At 39.0% G+C, this 16,154-nt stretch overlaps 1 protein-coding gene across 2 annotated transcripts in view; it reads left to right on the forward strand.

Moving 5' to 3' along the window:
• The first annotated feature begins 1,888 nt into the window (after positions 1-1,888).
• LOC130178569 (guanine nucleotide-binding protein G(olf) subunit alpha) overlaps positions 1,889-16,154 on the forward strand; it is a 47,200-nt gene continuing 32,934 nt past the window's right edge. Inside the window, exons 1-4 of one of the 2 annotated variants that reach the window (XM_056390925.1) lie at positions 1,889-2,601; positions 13,226-13,298; positions 14,139-14,193; positions 14,377-14,496. In XM_056390925.1, the coding sequence (XP_056246900.1) occupies positions 2,082-2,601; positions 13,226-13,298; positions 14,139-14,193; positions 14,377-14,496 (768 nt within the window). In that variant the 5' untranslated portion in view covers positions 1,889-2,081. Of the gene's footprint in view, positions 2,602-12,153; positions 12,952-13,225; positions 13,299-14,138; positions 14,194-14,376; positions 14,497-16,154 lie in introns of those variants that run through there. The other variant, XM_056390926.1, reaches the window with a different exon arrangement.

Consider the following 16,154-nt stretch of genomic DNA (forward strand, 5'->3'; position numbering starts at 1 on the left):
GTGGGATTGCTGGCTTTTGCACAAACTGAAGTTAAAATGCATTACTGGCTTGAATTTGTATGAAGACGCAGACTAAGTAGTACTAAGAACGAGGAAAGAGTAAAAAGGCCTGAAGAATGTAATCTGTGTTGTAAGTGAAAAAAGCTTAAAGGAGTCATATTTTATAATTGTGTTGATGTACACTCAGACAAAGTTGCATTGCTTCTTGTGTAGCCTAAGCCAAACTGCTTTGCTCCATGAATGGACTGATATATGCATGAAACTGGGGCTGATATTAAAGAAAATGTATGAAGTTTGAATAATTTTGCTTGTTTTTGCTAGCTGCCATTCGCTATTTACAGCATAATTGATATTTTCTACATGTAGACTATAAGCAGTTGGCAGTTATCTTCATTTGTCTTGTACAGTCACTGGAAAAGCCAACTCATCTCTTACAGGTGTTAATAGTAAGGTATTTGTCATAATGCACAATATATTATAAATAAGTATGTGTGAAATGTTACAAATGTTACTATTTATTCACTCATTTACTGTGTATAATTTTTGTATATAATTTTTGTTTTGGTGAGTAGCATAAATGGAACTATAACTAGCACTTAGCTTGCTCCCAGTGGGCCATGGGCCCAGCCAGCAAGCTAGCTGCCGGGGGAGGCCCCTCAGCAAAACATTTGCTGTTCTTGCTGTGCTTCGACTCAGTGCCAATTGACAACACAGGTTCACCAGATTAAATAATAATTTAGGTAATAATGCTTAATAATATTGTACCTTAGTAGCTTAAATTTACAATTATTTAAATTACTAAAAGTCCTCTCTAAACCTGGTGTTTTTGGGGTCTCAGTCTGGGGTTAGAGTAGGTTTTGTTGTAATATTTTGGCCTTGCATGTGTTTTACAAGTGCTCCATCTAGTGGTTTATTTTCATCCCTGCATCTGACTTTGGCTCCTGTAACCCTGGGTTTCCCAACTTTTTCTGACCTTTGAATACATGACACTTAGGAGCCTAATTTATTTTGATATTTCTTTCAAATGATCCATAGCTGGAAACAGCATTATGTTGTTGGTTTTGATTAACTGTAGAAGTATATGTGAGAATTATACTATGGGGAAAGTAAGAGTAAGATGTAAATATTTTATATCGTAGACTCGATGGTGGTATGTTTGAATTAAAGAACTCATTATTTTCTTGGGAAACCCCTGAGACCACCCCAAGGATCCCTAAAATGTCGCAAAACTTGCATTTGAAGACCAGAGATTTTGTCAGCATGATGAGGAATCTTCGACTGCTTTGACTGTGAAAATTTACCCGTACATTATGAGAATTGATAAATGACACTTGGATAATTGGAATTCAGAAAACATCACCTTGATAAGAAGGCTGATATAATCAAATGATATTAGGCCTGTGCGTAAATGAACCCGATTAAATCAGGACACTAGAATTAAGGGGGCAAAGAAAAATGCTTAAATGATTTTCACTCATCTGTGTGTAAATTAACTGAAAATCTTTTTTTAAAATAGGTTTTAAACAGGTTTGCGGGCAGGAAACCTTCTTTTAAAGAAACATTTAATGGGCCAAAGGAAGAAATGCTATGTTGTGTAATAATAAAGAGCAGGTTCACTATCTACAGTGCAGTAGGTGTCTTTAGACATGCAGGCATGAAATGTGAGGAATGAAAATCATGACCAGCATTCTCGAAATGGCCATACTGTAGTAACATGACGTGCCGTGCATTGCACCTAACAACTGTGCAGTCAGATTGTTGACTGTCTGCGCAGCGGATAGCCGCGTTTTTCTCCAAGGTTGTGCTTTTGGTTACTTACGGTAAGGTGGACCCGCAGTGTCCACTAAAGGATCAGGTGATCCACTAACTACGAAGCGAAGGCTGACTGGGGAAAATGCAAAATGACATATAGCAAATGTCGGAGCATAATTCATTCACATTTTCGGCTCAAATTCGGACTTAAATCGCACCGCTGGAGCTCCAATGTAACGATGGCTCGTTAGGGCTGGTGGCGCAACTGCGATTTTTTTGATATTTTAATTTATGAAAAATCACATTCACAGACAAATATTGGTTTCAACATGGGGCTGTGCTACAGTTTGCGTCCCCGGCTCTTCGGGGACCTGAGCGGGTCTATCTCCAACGCTACCTCGGACTCGGACCAGCCTCCGGACGCCGCCGTGCCGACCCGCGCCGGGGGAGCTCGCCAGGAGGACACCGGGGGATGCGGGGAGACTTCGTCGCTACGCGGCGGTGGTGGCGGCCCGGTGCGCCCCGGGGACCCTGCCAGGCTCCCGGCTGGGGAGCACCGCCGTGGAGACACCGGCACAGACGGTGTGCTCATACAAAACGGTGGAGGTGGTGGTGGAGGAGGCGGTGGTGGCGGCGGAGGTGGTAGCGGTAAGGGGACAGGGAAGGACCGCGGCCGACGCTTACAGCTGCTGCAAAAGACTAGCACCCAAAAGCAGAAAAACTGGGACAAATTGCTGGTGGAGGAGAAGGAGGCCGAGAAGGAGGCGAAGAAAGTCAGTAAGAATATTGACAGGGCGCTGAAGGAGCTCAAACGGGAGTATAAACAGACGCATCGGCTGCTGCTGCTAGGTAGGTAGAGTCCCTCTATATTGTTGTTGGACTGGAAGGTGTTTTATTATTAGAAACCAAAACGTACTGGCCTTTCCAGAAATTATGTCACTGCTCTGGCGAGGCCTATTGCCACATCTGTTGGCTTGGCTGTGAAGACTACCCCCTGCGGCTGTCAATGACAAACGATGAAGATGGACGTTTAGACTCACTGGGCCTGCTGTCCTGTTACTGCTACATTTAGGCTTATAAGGAATTTTGAACAGCCTATTATACACAAAGTAGGCTCCCAAAAAGGTCCAGGTTACACAGGTTTCTAGAGGCCACTTAGCTTTTGGCTATTGGGCCATGTCCCCCTGGAAACTACTTCAGTAATGAATTGTATGGAGTTGTCGCCCTGTAGTACAGCATGGTGTAGTAGGCTATAGTATAGGACTACAGATGAAAAATAGACCTTGGGCTGACTTTGGCAAATAAAGTACAGTCACTTTTTCCAACAAATAGATGCAGGCCTGTATTGTGGTATAGTAGTATAATTAGCACGGTGAACTGTAGCATAGAAGTTACATGTATAGTGGTACACAGAGTATAATTTATTTGGCTTTACTATGGAAATATGAAGAGAGACCATTTAGCTTTTTGATATTGGGACTGAAAATTAACAAAAGTATTCTATGGTATAGTGTAAGAGTTTGTCTCACTAACAGTAGAGTGTTATGTGTATAGTGTAATGAAGAGCACAGTTTAGTAGGCTTTAGTATACAAAGATATATAGAGACAACTTAGCTTTTGGCTCCGAGCTGTTTGCTCTGAATGTTCTGTAGCGTAGTAGGCCTAAACCTGACCTGTTGGACATCTGTCCAGGTACGATAGAGAAAGCCTTATGATCGGCTTTGATTGACAATACATGATAGAGCACTGTAGGCTACAGTGTTGTATAGCAGCCTGTAGTATAGTATAGTAGTAGTGTTGTATTCTGTAGTGTAGAATATAGTTGAGCAGACTTTAGTATTCAGAGGTGCAGAGAAATCACTTTTGCCGCCTGGACAACATTTGCTCTGAAAATCAGTATTGTAGTGTGGTCTGGTTGTTTGAGGTGTAGCGTGACAGCAGGGACAACAGAAAGAACAGCATTTTGACTTATTGTGGTACATTTACAGTAAGATATTTTAGTAGATAATAGAGCATAGTAGAGCAGGATGTAGTGCAGTGACCTGTACTTTAGTATAGTAGAGTGCTGTAGTGCAGTGTCGAGTACAGTTTAGTAGGCTTTAGTATGGAAACATGTACAGACTACATGGCTACTATGTACAGCATAGTTTAGTATAGTATAATATAGTATAATATAGTGTAGTAGTCTGTGGTGTATGATGTGAAAATGATGCAAATTAGTATAGTATAATTTCCAGTAGAGTGTTGTGGAGTATGATATATTATAGTGGCCTGTGTAGTGTGTTAGGGTTAGTCTGATCCGTCCAGGGACAACCTATTGACAGTAAGGTTTTCAATAAACATAAGTATAGTACGTTATAACAGTGTGTAGTATAGTTTATGAGTCTTGTATAGTATACTGCGATATACTACTATAGTTTACTGCAATTATATAGGAGTTCCCCTTCTATATAATGGCGGGACTGATAGTGGAGAAACTGATTCAACTTTTTCAGTTTCAATTTCAATTTCAGTATGATGAAGATACCAAACCTTTCACAGATGCAAAGCATTGCTTGCTTTAGTATTTCATATAAGGACGGATTGAAGTTTCTTTCAGCTGCTATATCAAGTCATTTGAAAGAATCACTCATAGCTATTTTATAGAAGAGAAAAATGATCACAGTTAGTCAAGTTTAATTTATTTGCATCCACATAAATCACTTAATGATCCATTTCAGGTTATTAGTCTTATTACCTGATCTACAGAAATGTAAGAATAACATGGAACCAGTCAGTGGAGTCCTGCGGTTGATGGCTTATGTTATTTATCAAAAGAATTTACAAATAACAGTCAGCAGCATTTGTCCTGACACATTTAGTGTGTTTCCAGATGGAAACAGCATGAATGTGTTTTATGAGGCTGGACGTCACTGGTGCTCAACACTGTGACATGTTTCATCCACTGCACACAGTTAGCAGATAGGTTCTAAAATTTAACATCCACTTTTGCTAATTTACCCCTACAGCTGCCTTTTACCAATGAAATTTAAGGTGAATTTACAATCCCAGTCATAATTCACTCAGATTTTATACGAGTGGGTCGTGTTATTATACCACACATACAATAACCATCTCAATATTGTACATGTAGGCTAATACAGTCCTCCGGTTTTCGAAAAGGTCTTGATCAGAAACAGAAGCTGAAGAGTCTTCCCAGCCCTGATGAGGAAAACAAAGTTTAAATAAAAATAGCAACTTTCAGTTATGAAGGTCTTATGTGACACTTAATACCATTTTGTATGTTTTTGCTTTACTTTAAACAGTGCAGTGCTTTATTACTCTATATAATAAATGGCTACCAGTTTAATTTCCTGAGTAAACAGCCCTCACTAATTACACACAGGAAGAAATGGCTCATCCTAATGAAGTCACACAGGGAAGTGTCATACATTCTTCCATGAGCCACTGTTGACAGCCATACACCATGTGTGACCTGTGTTACTGTGTGATTTCAGCATGTTATTATGGTTTGGGGCGGCTTTCTTCACCGCTACAGAATCACAATTATTTTTGGGAGCTATCTGTCCTGGTTCACCCAGGGAGCCTCAGCACGAGCCACAGGCCACTTTTGGTTTCTCTGAAGAGGCCTACGGGACTTTATACCCACCAGGTCTCCAGTAGGACTCTTGTTGCATGCCAGAGGACTGAGGTGGTTTGTGTTCCTCTGAAAGTGGACACCTTTCAAATAGTGTTACATTTCAAGGCAACGTATGCTAGCTAATCTGGGTCACTTTATCTGTTTGTATTTGCTGCAGGTATTTAGTTGAACAGTGATAGCCATGAGGAACATTTCATTTTAACAGTTTTCCTCAATGAGCTGCCGTGTTCGGCGAGAGCTGGAGCTGGAGTCCATCACTTTCGGTCATATTTATAGCCACTTAAACTTTTGTGTTTGATCAGGTCTGTGGTATGACACAAGCTGACAGTTGATCATTTTAGACAGAGTTACAACTCTGTGGAAAAAATCTGCAGAATTGAGGGTAGGTTTTGTCATACGCCTGTACAGAATAATAAAATAATTTAGATTAAAGGTTTCATATTGTTCGGTTATAAGGTTTTATTTGAGTGGTTATGTGCAGAAATGATAAATAAAGGTTTAACTTGATGCTTTGTAAATACGTCCTACTCAGTTAAAACTATAATTATTCAGTGAATACAGATGGAACGGTTACTTTATTGTACAAACATCACCTGATCTAGTTCAGATCAGTTGCAGTAAACCTACTGAATTTATAAATCAACTACTTGATTATTACTCTCTGGAGTGAAAGGGCGCGTACTATCTTAAGCAAAAAAGCCGAAACTAAACAGCTTCCAGCTTTTTAATTCCAATTATTTTGCTGGATTTCTTAGTCTTTTATTATAGTAAACTGAATCTTTAGGTTTTTGACTGTTAACTTGAAGGATATCACCCTGGGATCTGGGAAATTGTGATGAGCATTATTCACTCAATCAGTTGATTAATTGATAATAAAAAGTTTTTGCTGGTTGAAGCCCTGACTGTCCAGACCTTTATCCATGTTGATATCTTTATGTTGATCAAAATAAAGCTCAGTTGTGATGTGACTGGAGTTAAGCGTCCTTCAAATACAAGTTTCAGACATGGGAAGTCAAGTACATGATATATTTAAAGTAGTTGGGAAGTCAGGAAAGACAACAAAAAAATTTCCACTAATTAAGCCATGAATCACTGAGTCACTGGAACAGTGGGTTATTATAAGACTCTTCCAGCAAACACAATAACATTTTTCAAGATGCTATTGCCTGTAAAAAATGGAGTAACTTACAATAACAAAGTCATTATCAAATAAGTTTGACCAGAAGAGGATTCAGAAAATCTAAATTCTTTTAATAGAGTTCCTATAGACTTTATATTTTAGTACATGAGCACAAGGATGGGAACTGGAAGGCGAGTTCCTATTATTTCTTGGAAAGGAAGTTACTTTATTGTTAGGTCTCTTGGATCAGATTCTGTACAGGGCCTGTGATAATATCTGTTACAGCTTTCCTAGATGTCCTTAACTGGCTGTTTCATATCTCAGCCTTATCAGCCTTCGTGAGCCTGAACAACAGGCTCCTAGCAATGTAAGTACACTCCACAGAAGTGATCACTGAAATCAGGTAGGCCATTAAATAGCTTGATGGAAGTCACAAGATTGTCATGTCTTGTCAGTGTTTTCTTTTCCTTTGTTTTTTGAGCCACTATCCTGCACCTGAAGCCATATTTTGGAAAAGCTTACTCATCCACAGAGGTACACAGTGGAAGGTATAGCCCTGTCGGCCCTCCCCTTTAAATACAAGTGGAGTCGGGTGAACTTTGCTTCTGTCTAAATGGGTTTTATCATTGACTTGACTTCATTGAACTTTGCTACTAACTGCACAGAGTTCCCAGTCAATGTAATGACCAACAGAAAGTACTGGCGTATGAATTATTGTCATACTGATAGCAGGGCTGCAATGTGAGTTGTCTTGATACTTCAGTCAGCTAAATCAGAGTGAGCCACACCACATTAGAAGGACATTGGACTGTGCTCGGTCTCCTGGTTTTGCTTACTGTATAATTCCTGCTTTATCAAGAGCCTCTGTCCCTCAAGAGACTGCTCTAAAGTTCTTTCCGGCCTCAGAAAAAAAATTTCAAGGAGCCTAATTTTAGCTGGATATCATTTGGACGTGTGCCCCGTTTTTACAGTACATGCTTCAATTACAGTCGGGGCTAGTAAATAAGTGTGGGAGATTTATACATAGAAAAGAGCTTACTTTTAAGTGTCAGATATTCTTAGATTTATTGTAACAGTTCAGTGGCAGTTATAATCTTTACCCTGCCAGAAAGCCTGTGTATTTGACTACATGTATTTATTAAAGGGCAATCATTATGCAGAGCTTCTGTTGTGTTTCCAAAATTCAACTTTACATTGTTGAGAGTTGATTAGCAACTATATATAACGGCCTTACAGTTCCAGAGTGAGGAAATCAACTCTCAAACCCTGGCGGTGTTGTTTCCATTTTGCGGTACAGGTTCGCTATTGGCCTGAAAATACTAAAAATATCTTTGTCAGACTTTGAAAACAGAATTTGCCTGTAGTCAAGTATTTTTAGATTGTCTTATTGCTATGTTTACTTAAGAAAAGGATCAGGAAATGTCTTCCAACCCCGGCACATGCACACATACTGACAGAGGAGTTAATTATGGAATATTCTACTCTTATTTCCTACAAATAATGTAACAGCAGTTTAAAGCTCCTCTCCAGTTATGTTGTTTTTTATTTTAAAAGTTTAACCACTGGACACAAGATGTCTTCTACCTGACTGTAAAGAACATTCTCAGTGTATGCACACTGGAACTTTCATTGTTCCCACAGTACAGTTTTGTAAGATGCGTATTGGACCCTGAATCGTTTCCAAATCAGTTGTTCATGTCACAGAATCCTGCTCATATATACGTGTTTTAAACGCAGATTTAAGGGGAGCACAGGGAGAAAGTTTCCCCCTTCAGCAGATGAATGTTAAAACTGCTTTCAGGCTTCAAACTGAAGTGAAGCTCAAACATCCAGGTGAAGTAACAATAAGCAAAACCCATTTTTGAGCTAAAGGAGCCTTAAAAAGAAATTCTTTCACAAAGGTCAAACTTTCACAAATGCACACACATGCTCACGCGCACACACGTGCACACGTGTACACACACACACACACACACGTGCGCGCACGCAAACATCCTTTTAGTCTAGTTGAGAGGAAGCCATAGCAAGCTCAATATACGTATGAGACAGTACTTCCTAAAAAATAATTTATGCAACAAAACCTGGTTCTGTATCATTCAGGGGGAACTGACAATGTTTGCATGTCTGCAATGCGGCCTCTGACCACTAGAGGGGGATGTGGGCCAGTCACTTGTTTTGACCTTGCTCTCTGAGGTGGGGAGACAGGATTTTTTTTTTCTTTTGATAGGGGTGGGGTTGTGGTGCTACTATTTTCACACCACTATAGGTGAACGGAGGGTTCCAGGTTCGATTTGCATGCTGCACAACTTTGTTGCACTCATTTCACTACATGAGACTAGTATTTGCATTGTGTTTGCATAATGGACATAATAACAGCACACTCCTTGTTATATGTTACACAACAAATCATTCATGGTTGTCTCATGCTATTGAGTGATCTATGAGTGTTTGCAATATAAGCGTACAGTACAGTGTATATGTAATGATTGTTTTTGTCTTACCAGAGTGCAACAGTTTAGTATTGCAAGTTAGCCTAGCATTAGCTCAATGTTAAGGCTGGCCTAAGTTTTACCAGTTGCTCTTGAATGAAACATACTGACAGAGTAGCAGTAATGTCAGTGCAACTGTCACCTGCAAATAACACAATGGCAGTCTAAACGGAAAGTGCAGTGCTGGATAGTGAAAAATCAAACTGTAACAAATCCACAACCCCATTTTGGTCTGGTGGAGAGGAAGCCACAGCAAGCTAAACATAAATGTCAGACAATACGCACAACAGTGACAGTTTTTCTATTTCCTCCTAAATGTCATGACCATAACTTCTATTGCTAGACTGCAGTTAATGTAGTACCTGTTCTGTGTTTTAGAGAGTTTGTAGATACAACTTCATCATATGTCACAAACATATTTATTTGTCTGTGACAGTATAGTAAGTGTTATGTAAGGTTTTTCATAATGTGAGGTCCCACAGTAGTGCTCTGTAGTGTAATGAGGTGAGTTTACAGTACTTACTTGTCTGTGGCAGGTAAAAGCTGGTAAATTGTTACAGAGTAAACAAAGTGGGCCTGCGGTGTGTTCACACTGAGTGGAATTGTTGAAATAATTTATCCTTAACATCACTTTTATTTACAGAGGCGGAGCATATGCAAGACAAGTATCTTCACTGTAAGATTGACAATGTGCTCAATATGGTGTGAACTTTATCATATCATAATAAACAGTATTTCCTTTTTTATGTTAAAGGTATCACTATAATATTCCTGTGTTCCTGTTGGTGGAGGCTCAGTGATGACTGTATAGTGACCTAATCAAACTGAATTTTTAAACTGTTATTTTGATTTCCTGTGGTTCCACTACAATTTTACAGTAAGATGATATACTGTGTATAGCTCATTATTTTGCCATTATATTTTGTGTGATTGAATCCAAGCCACTTCTGTTGAGAATTTGCAGGATGCAAAGTCCACAGAAGCAATGGCTTCCTACCTTGTTTGGCTTGTCCTTCACTTCAGTATTTCTATTTTACACTAGTTTATACTTCCACTTCTCTACATTTCAGATTAAGTATTGTACATTTTACGCAAATGCATTTATCTGGTAGCTTTAGTCACTTATTACTTGGTTCATTTTACACACAAAACATGATGCAGTACTATAGTTAAACAACAGCAGTATGTAAAGTAGTTGCTTAATATGCTATTATATATATACATCAGTGATAATATTCCAATAATATGATATATATAAATACATACACACAATAATATAACTCTGTCTGTACATATACTTGTGATACTTTATGTACATTTTACTGAAACTACTTTTGTACTTAGTAAAATCTTGAATGCAGACATTATATTTTCACAGTGGTGGTATTGCCACTTTTCCTCAGTGGTGGAGGAAGTACTTAGATCTTTAACTGAAGTAAAAGTAGAAATACTGCAGCATAAATACTCCATTACAAGTCCATTATATTTGCTCTGGATCAACCACCTGCAACATTAAAAAAGCTGCTTTCATGGTAATCAGTGGTGGAATTTGTGGTCCTTGTACTTTACTTGACTATTTCCATGTCATCCCACTTTATGTTTCTACTCCTTGACATTTCAGAGCACTTTTTGTCCACTACATTTATTTGACAGTTTAACTACAGCTACCAGATAAATGCATTTGAGTACATAGTAAATGTAATGAAGTAGAAGTTTAAACTAGTGTAAAATGGAATTACTGAAGGGAAGTACAAGCCCCCCAAAACTGTACTAAAGTACTATACTTGAGTAAATGTACTTAGTTACTTTTCACCACCAGGACTAGTTGTCAGTAATATGTGTATAAAAAAGGTGGCCAATTGGAGCCACTCATTTCCTATATTAATATTGCACTTTGGCAGTTTCCTTTTGTGCAGTATACACATTTATGCTAAATTAACATGTCACAATTGTAGTTTCTTTATGTACAGTAAATCAGTGGTGGAAAGTAACTAAGTACCTCTACTCAAGTAGTGCCTTTAAGAATATTTATGCGGTATTTATACTTTATTATATGGTACTTTATGCTTCTATTTCACTGCATTTTAGATGGAAATATTGTACATATTCTCTACATTTATTCACAGCTACAGTTACTTTGCAGATTAAGATTTTAGATTCAAAACATATGGTCAGTTTGGGGGGAAAATTTATTTACTTGTCTTGACCTACTTTTGCAAATAAGTTTTGTGCAGAAGATTTATGCAAAATTAACACGTCACAATTGTAGTTTCTTGATGTTCAGCAAATCAGTGGTGGACAGTACCCAAATACATTTACTCGGGTACTGATTTAAAGCATAATTTTGAGGTATTTATACTTAATTTTATATTGTTTTATGCTTCTACTTCACTACATTTAGGAGGGAAAACTGGTACTTGTTCTCCACTACATTTATTTTACAGCTATACATTTTATATACAAAACGTATGATCACTTTATAATATATGAAGCACTGTCATATTAAACTACCCAACAAACAATAATCACCACCTCCACCAGCTACATCAATAAATTGCTTCTTACACATCTATGCAGCAACAGTAATAATAATTGAATAATACACAGTAATATAACTGACAGGTGTGACTCTGGTGCATAAAGACTACTTTTATTTTTGATACTTAAAGTACATTTCGCTGATAGCACTTCCTTTTAGTGAAGTAAAAATTTCAATACTTGTAACTACAGAGTATTTTTACACTCTGGTATTGCTACGTTTACTGTAGTACTTGAGTATTACCTCCACCACTGTAAGAAAAACTGGTAGCCTACTTTCACCTGCTCCTTTGACAACCATGAAACTATCCTATAGACCACAGATTTGAATACAGAACTGTTACTTTCATGTAGTATTTTTAAACAGGGGTATAACTGATTTTACATAAGTAAAAGTACTGCTTAGGACTACCTTGATGGTTCCCAGACTTATTTTAGTGTAAAAAAAACCCAAAAACCTCAAACGTAGGTAAAGCCTAGTACACACACACACACACACACACACACACACACACACACACACACACACACACACACACACACACACACACACACACACACACACACACACACACACTGTAAAAGGGTTGCCAGTTTGGGCCAGGGCCACCACTCCGACTGGAGGCCAAGAAGAAGAAGAAGAAGAAGAGACCCAGCCCCTCCTGTAAACCAGCAGTGAGGCGACCGGGCCTCCACCACTTTTGCCGATTAGTTTGATGGCTCCTCTCCCTTTGCCACACAAGTTATAAAATGCTCTATCAGTGCGGGTTGTTAATGTTACAGTTTAACGGAGGTTTGTTTTCCACCTCCTCCTCCACGGTCCACGGCTACTTCCTGGTGCCACAGAGAGAGGCAGTGCTGAGTTAAAGAGACAGAAATACTGATAGAAATTCAGATAGAAAAAAATACGGAGAGAAGAGAGGGGCTGGAGACGCGATAGGAACAGTTGACTGGATTCCCAGGAATTGAAAACCCTCTCTCTCTCTTCTTATTTATATGTATTTTTTGGGTATTCCTCTGTTTAACCGAGTCGTCATTCTTCGTCGGTTTGTAAACTAACAGGCGGTTTGGATGACGGTTGGCTGCGGCTGAAGCGGAATTGTAACGGGGAACGTATTCCTCCCTCCGACGGAGAAGCCTCGCAGAGATTTTCCCCCTTTTTTTATTTTACAGTAGACTCGTTCTGTGTTATTTTAAACCACAATATCATCCCTGGTATTATTTTCTATAAATTTTTTTACGATTCCACAAGGAAGGGTTAGGGCGACGGAAGATGGGTTGTTTGGGCAACAGCAAGACTGAAGATCAACGCATCGACGAAAAGGCACAACGAGAGGCTAATAAAAAGATAGAAAAACAGTTGCAAAAGGAAAGACAAGCTTATAAAGCCACACACAGGCTCTTATTACTGGGTAAGGCTGATTTATGTGTGATAGGCTATGTGAAATGTAAGCTAACCGTAATCCCTTTCGTTTACCGAACACGTAGCCCCATTTGACAGCGCTTGCAATAATATGTCATGGGGGTGGATATTGATGGAAGCGAAGCTCCACCAGAGCCTACAATTAACTGGCTTCATTTCCAAAACATTTTTTTGGGCAGGGGGGGAGCTTTACGCTAACCAGGATATCCTCGTTTGTGGTCATTTGGTGATATTTTTATGTATTTTTTGGTCTATTTTCGAAGGTGCGGGAGAGTCCGGAAAAAGCACCATTGTGAAGCAGATGAGGATTCTACACGTCAACGGCTTCAACGCGGAGTGAGTGCTATTCAGTACACTTATTAAACAGCAACGTTAACGGCTCAAAATGTATATTAACGCTTATTTTTACGGCTTCCCTCCTAATGAATAACATTGTCGAGGCCAGAATATAGCCTGTGAATGGATTTTCCCCAGGCACTGCAGCGCCTGTTGGGCCCAGTATCCCATGCAAAGCAGCTAATATCTTTCCCCTCTTTCTCTCTCTCTCCCTCTCTCTCTCTCTCTCTCTCTTTTTTTCCCTCCTTCTCCTTTTCGTGTACATGTACAGTTATCATACATATGTGAGGATCTCAGTGTCACACAGATGCCAAATAATTCACTGTTTCCTGTTTCATGTGAGAGGGTGAAAGGTTGTGATCGACACAGGCCTATTGATGATTTGTTTTGCTGCAAGGCCTTGCATGGCATTGATCTTACCAGTGGTCTATTTTAAACAGGCCTAGTACATGTCAGTCCTGTAACTGTATAAAAATTCTTTTTATGTATAAATTCAAAGTGTTTTTGAAGAAGAGGATGGATTTTAGAGGATAGGAGGCATGATCTGGCATTTTTAAATTACAAAAAAATGAGATAAAATCTTGACTATGGCACATCATATCTCTTTACTTTTGCATTTTAATGAACCCAATCTTGCATTTCACTGTTACCCGTCCTCCACTGGCACATATTCCCAGCCTCGACACCTGTAATGTATGTATACATGCATTGAAACACAGTCTAACCTGGCAGTAACCCCTGTCTTACTCATAACCACTGTGATGATAAATCTTTTGTTGTCTGTTGTGGTTCTTGTTTTTCGCAATTGTTGCCTCACACATCTGTTCTCCCCCAATGCAGAGAAAAGAAACAGAAAATCCAAGATATTCGGAAAAACGTGAAGGATGCCATAGTGGTGAGTTTTATCTGTATTCCTTCCCCAAAATGTGCTCAATGTCTCTGTTGTTACACTGAATCCCACTGCAATCCCATTTCACTGATTATTATACAGGCTTACGATCAGATTTTTTTGTCCTGTATTCATCCTGCTTAATGCTTGTTTTTTTTTTTGTTTTCTCCCACAACTTCTGCTTTGTAGACTATAGTGTCTGCGATGAGCACTTTAATACCCCCTGTCCCGCTAGCCAATCCAGAGGACCAATTCAGAATCGAATACATCAAAAGCATAGCACCTCTCTCTGACTTTGACTATTCACAGGTAAGATGTTCATTACGTTTCTGTGAGAGTGTGTGTGTGTTTGCAGATGTGAATGTGTGTGTGAGAGACAATGAAAGAAGGGCTGGGATGGTATAGATGTGCTTTTTTCTGTCTGTCTTAATGTGTGTTTGCGTGGGTGTTGGATGGTATGTGATGAGAGCATTTGCTTTTTTTATGGCCAACAAAGTTGGTCTTAGGGATGTAGCTCAGGGGTGTCGGATGTAATTTTGTTATAATAGGCCTCATGTTGCCTTTTTTTGTAAATGTACTCCTCTTTATTACATGGTGGGGTCTTTTTTTTTTAACAAACTATAGCTAAAGGTATTGAGTTTCCCTTTGGAAGTTAAGAATGAAAATGACAAATAACCCGTATGAAATCAACAGTGTCAAGTGCTTGTTAATGGTTTGATTCCCCCTTCAGAGCTAAAGCAGATTTACTGTATGTGGATTTGAATGCAAGTTGGAGCACATGGGATTCTTTTCAGTGTGTGATCAGCCATTCAATAGTGCGAGGTCATGTGTTGGAAATGTAGATAATGTTTTACATAATTTTGAAAGTGTTCCTTGTTTGACACTGATTGTGCAGCACTGCCAAACAGGAATGGCAAATTAATACAGAGATATAGATAAACTCATGGAGGTTTGGTTTTTGTTTATTATTCCACTTTAGTTGGAATCGAGTGAAAGTTTTAACATGGTATTAGGTTCATCAGGTTTTACTGTTAGTTGTGGAGTTGACAATGATCCCGTTTCTCATCATTGTAACTGAGGTACCAAGCACTTTTTAATTTTCTAAAGCTGAAACAATTAGTTGATTAGTCGATCAACCGAAAATTTTTGAACAAAAGTTTTGCTAATTGATTAATTCGGAGTCATTTTACAAGCAAAAAACAAAAAAAACTGTACTTTTATGAATGTCTTTCAGTGTTTGACTGTTGGTTGTACTGGACAAGACATTTGAGTGTTGCCTGGGGTTGAGTGAAGGGCATTTCTAAATTTGTGATACCTTATAGACTAAATGATTAATCGACAAAGAGCTGGAGCTTGTTTCATTTTAAGAAAAATATTCTATAAAGTTTGCAGATCTTCACTGTTTAAAATTAGATAGTTGAATTGATTTCACATGTGGTTTTGAACTGTTGCTATCATATGGTGTCTGACTTTTCCAACAAGGCCTCAAAGTTTGGATAATGCTGAGGCCTTGTTGACTGGACGCTCAGTTGGATTTTTGGTTCTTGCAGTCCTAGGATCTGATCCATTCTATCAAAATATTGCTGTTTTTGCATTGCTCCTGTAAATCTTAGCAATAATAAAAATAACTGCAGTAGTTCTCAGGATCCCTCTCAGCAACTTATTTAACATAACTTATTTAATGGCACATTTTAGGAATATCCATTAAAAGGATTTGGGTGTTAATTTCCTGACAGGGCAGCAGTCGTCTGTGCTGCTGTGATGTTGTGTTGTGTGAGGGCCGGGGCCATGGGGAGAGCCCGCGTTGAGTTCCCAGGCCTGGCCAGGCCAACGGGAACAACATGGCTCTGTTTGGAGTTTCTGTGCTTGTCATCAGTCTCAGGCTTCACTTGTGCCGTCAGTGTCACCACTACATTGTCACTTAGTGCCACCAGGCATGACATCCAATACAGCAGCGCAGGAACACG

Source organism: Seriola aureovittata, chromosome 12 (assembly GCF_021018895.1).
Source record: "Seriola aureovittata isolate HTS-2021-v1 ecotype China chromosome 12, ASM2101889v1, whole genome shotgun sequence".
NCBI lineage: Eukaryota > Metazoa > Chordata > Actinopteri > Carangiformes > Carangidae > Seriola > Seriola aureovittata.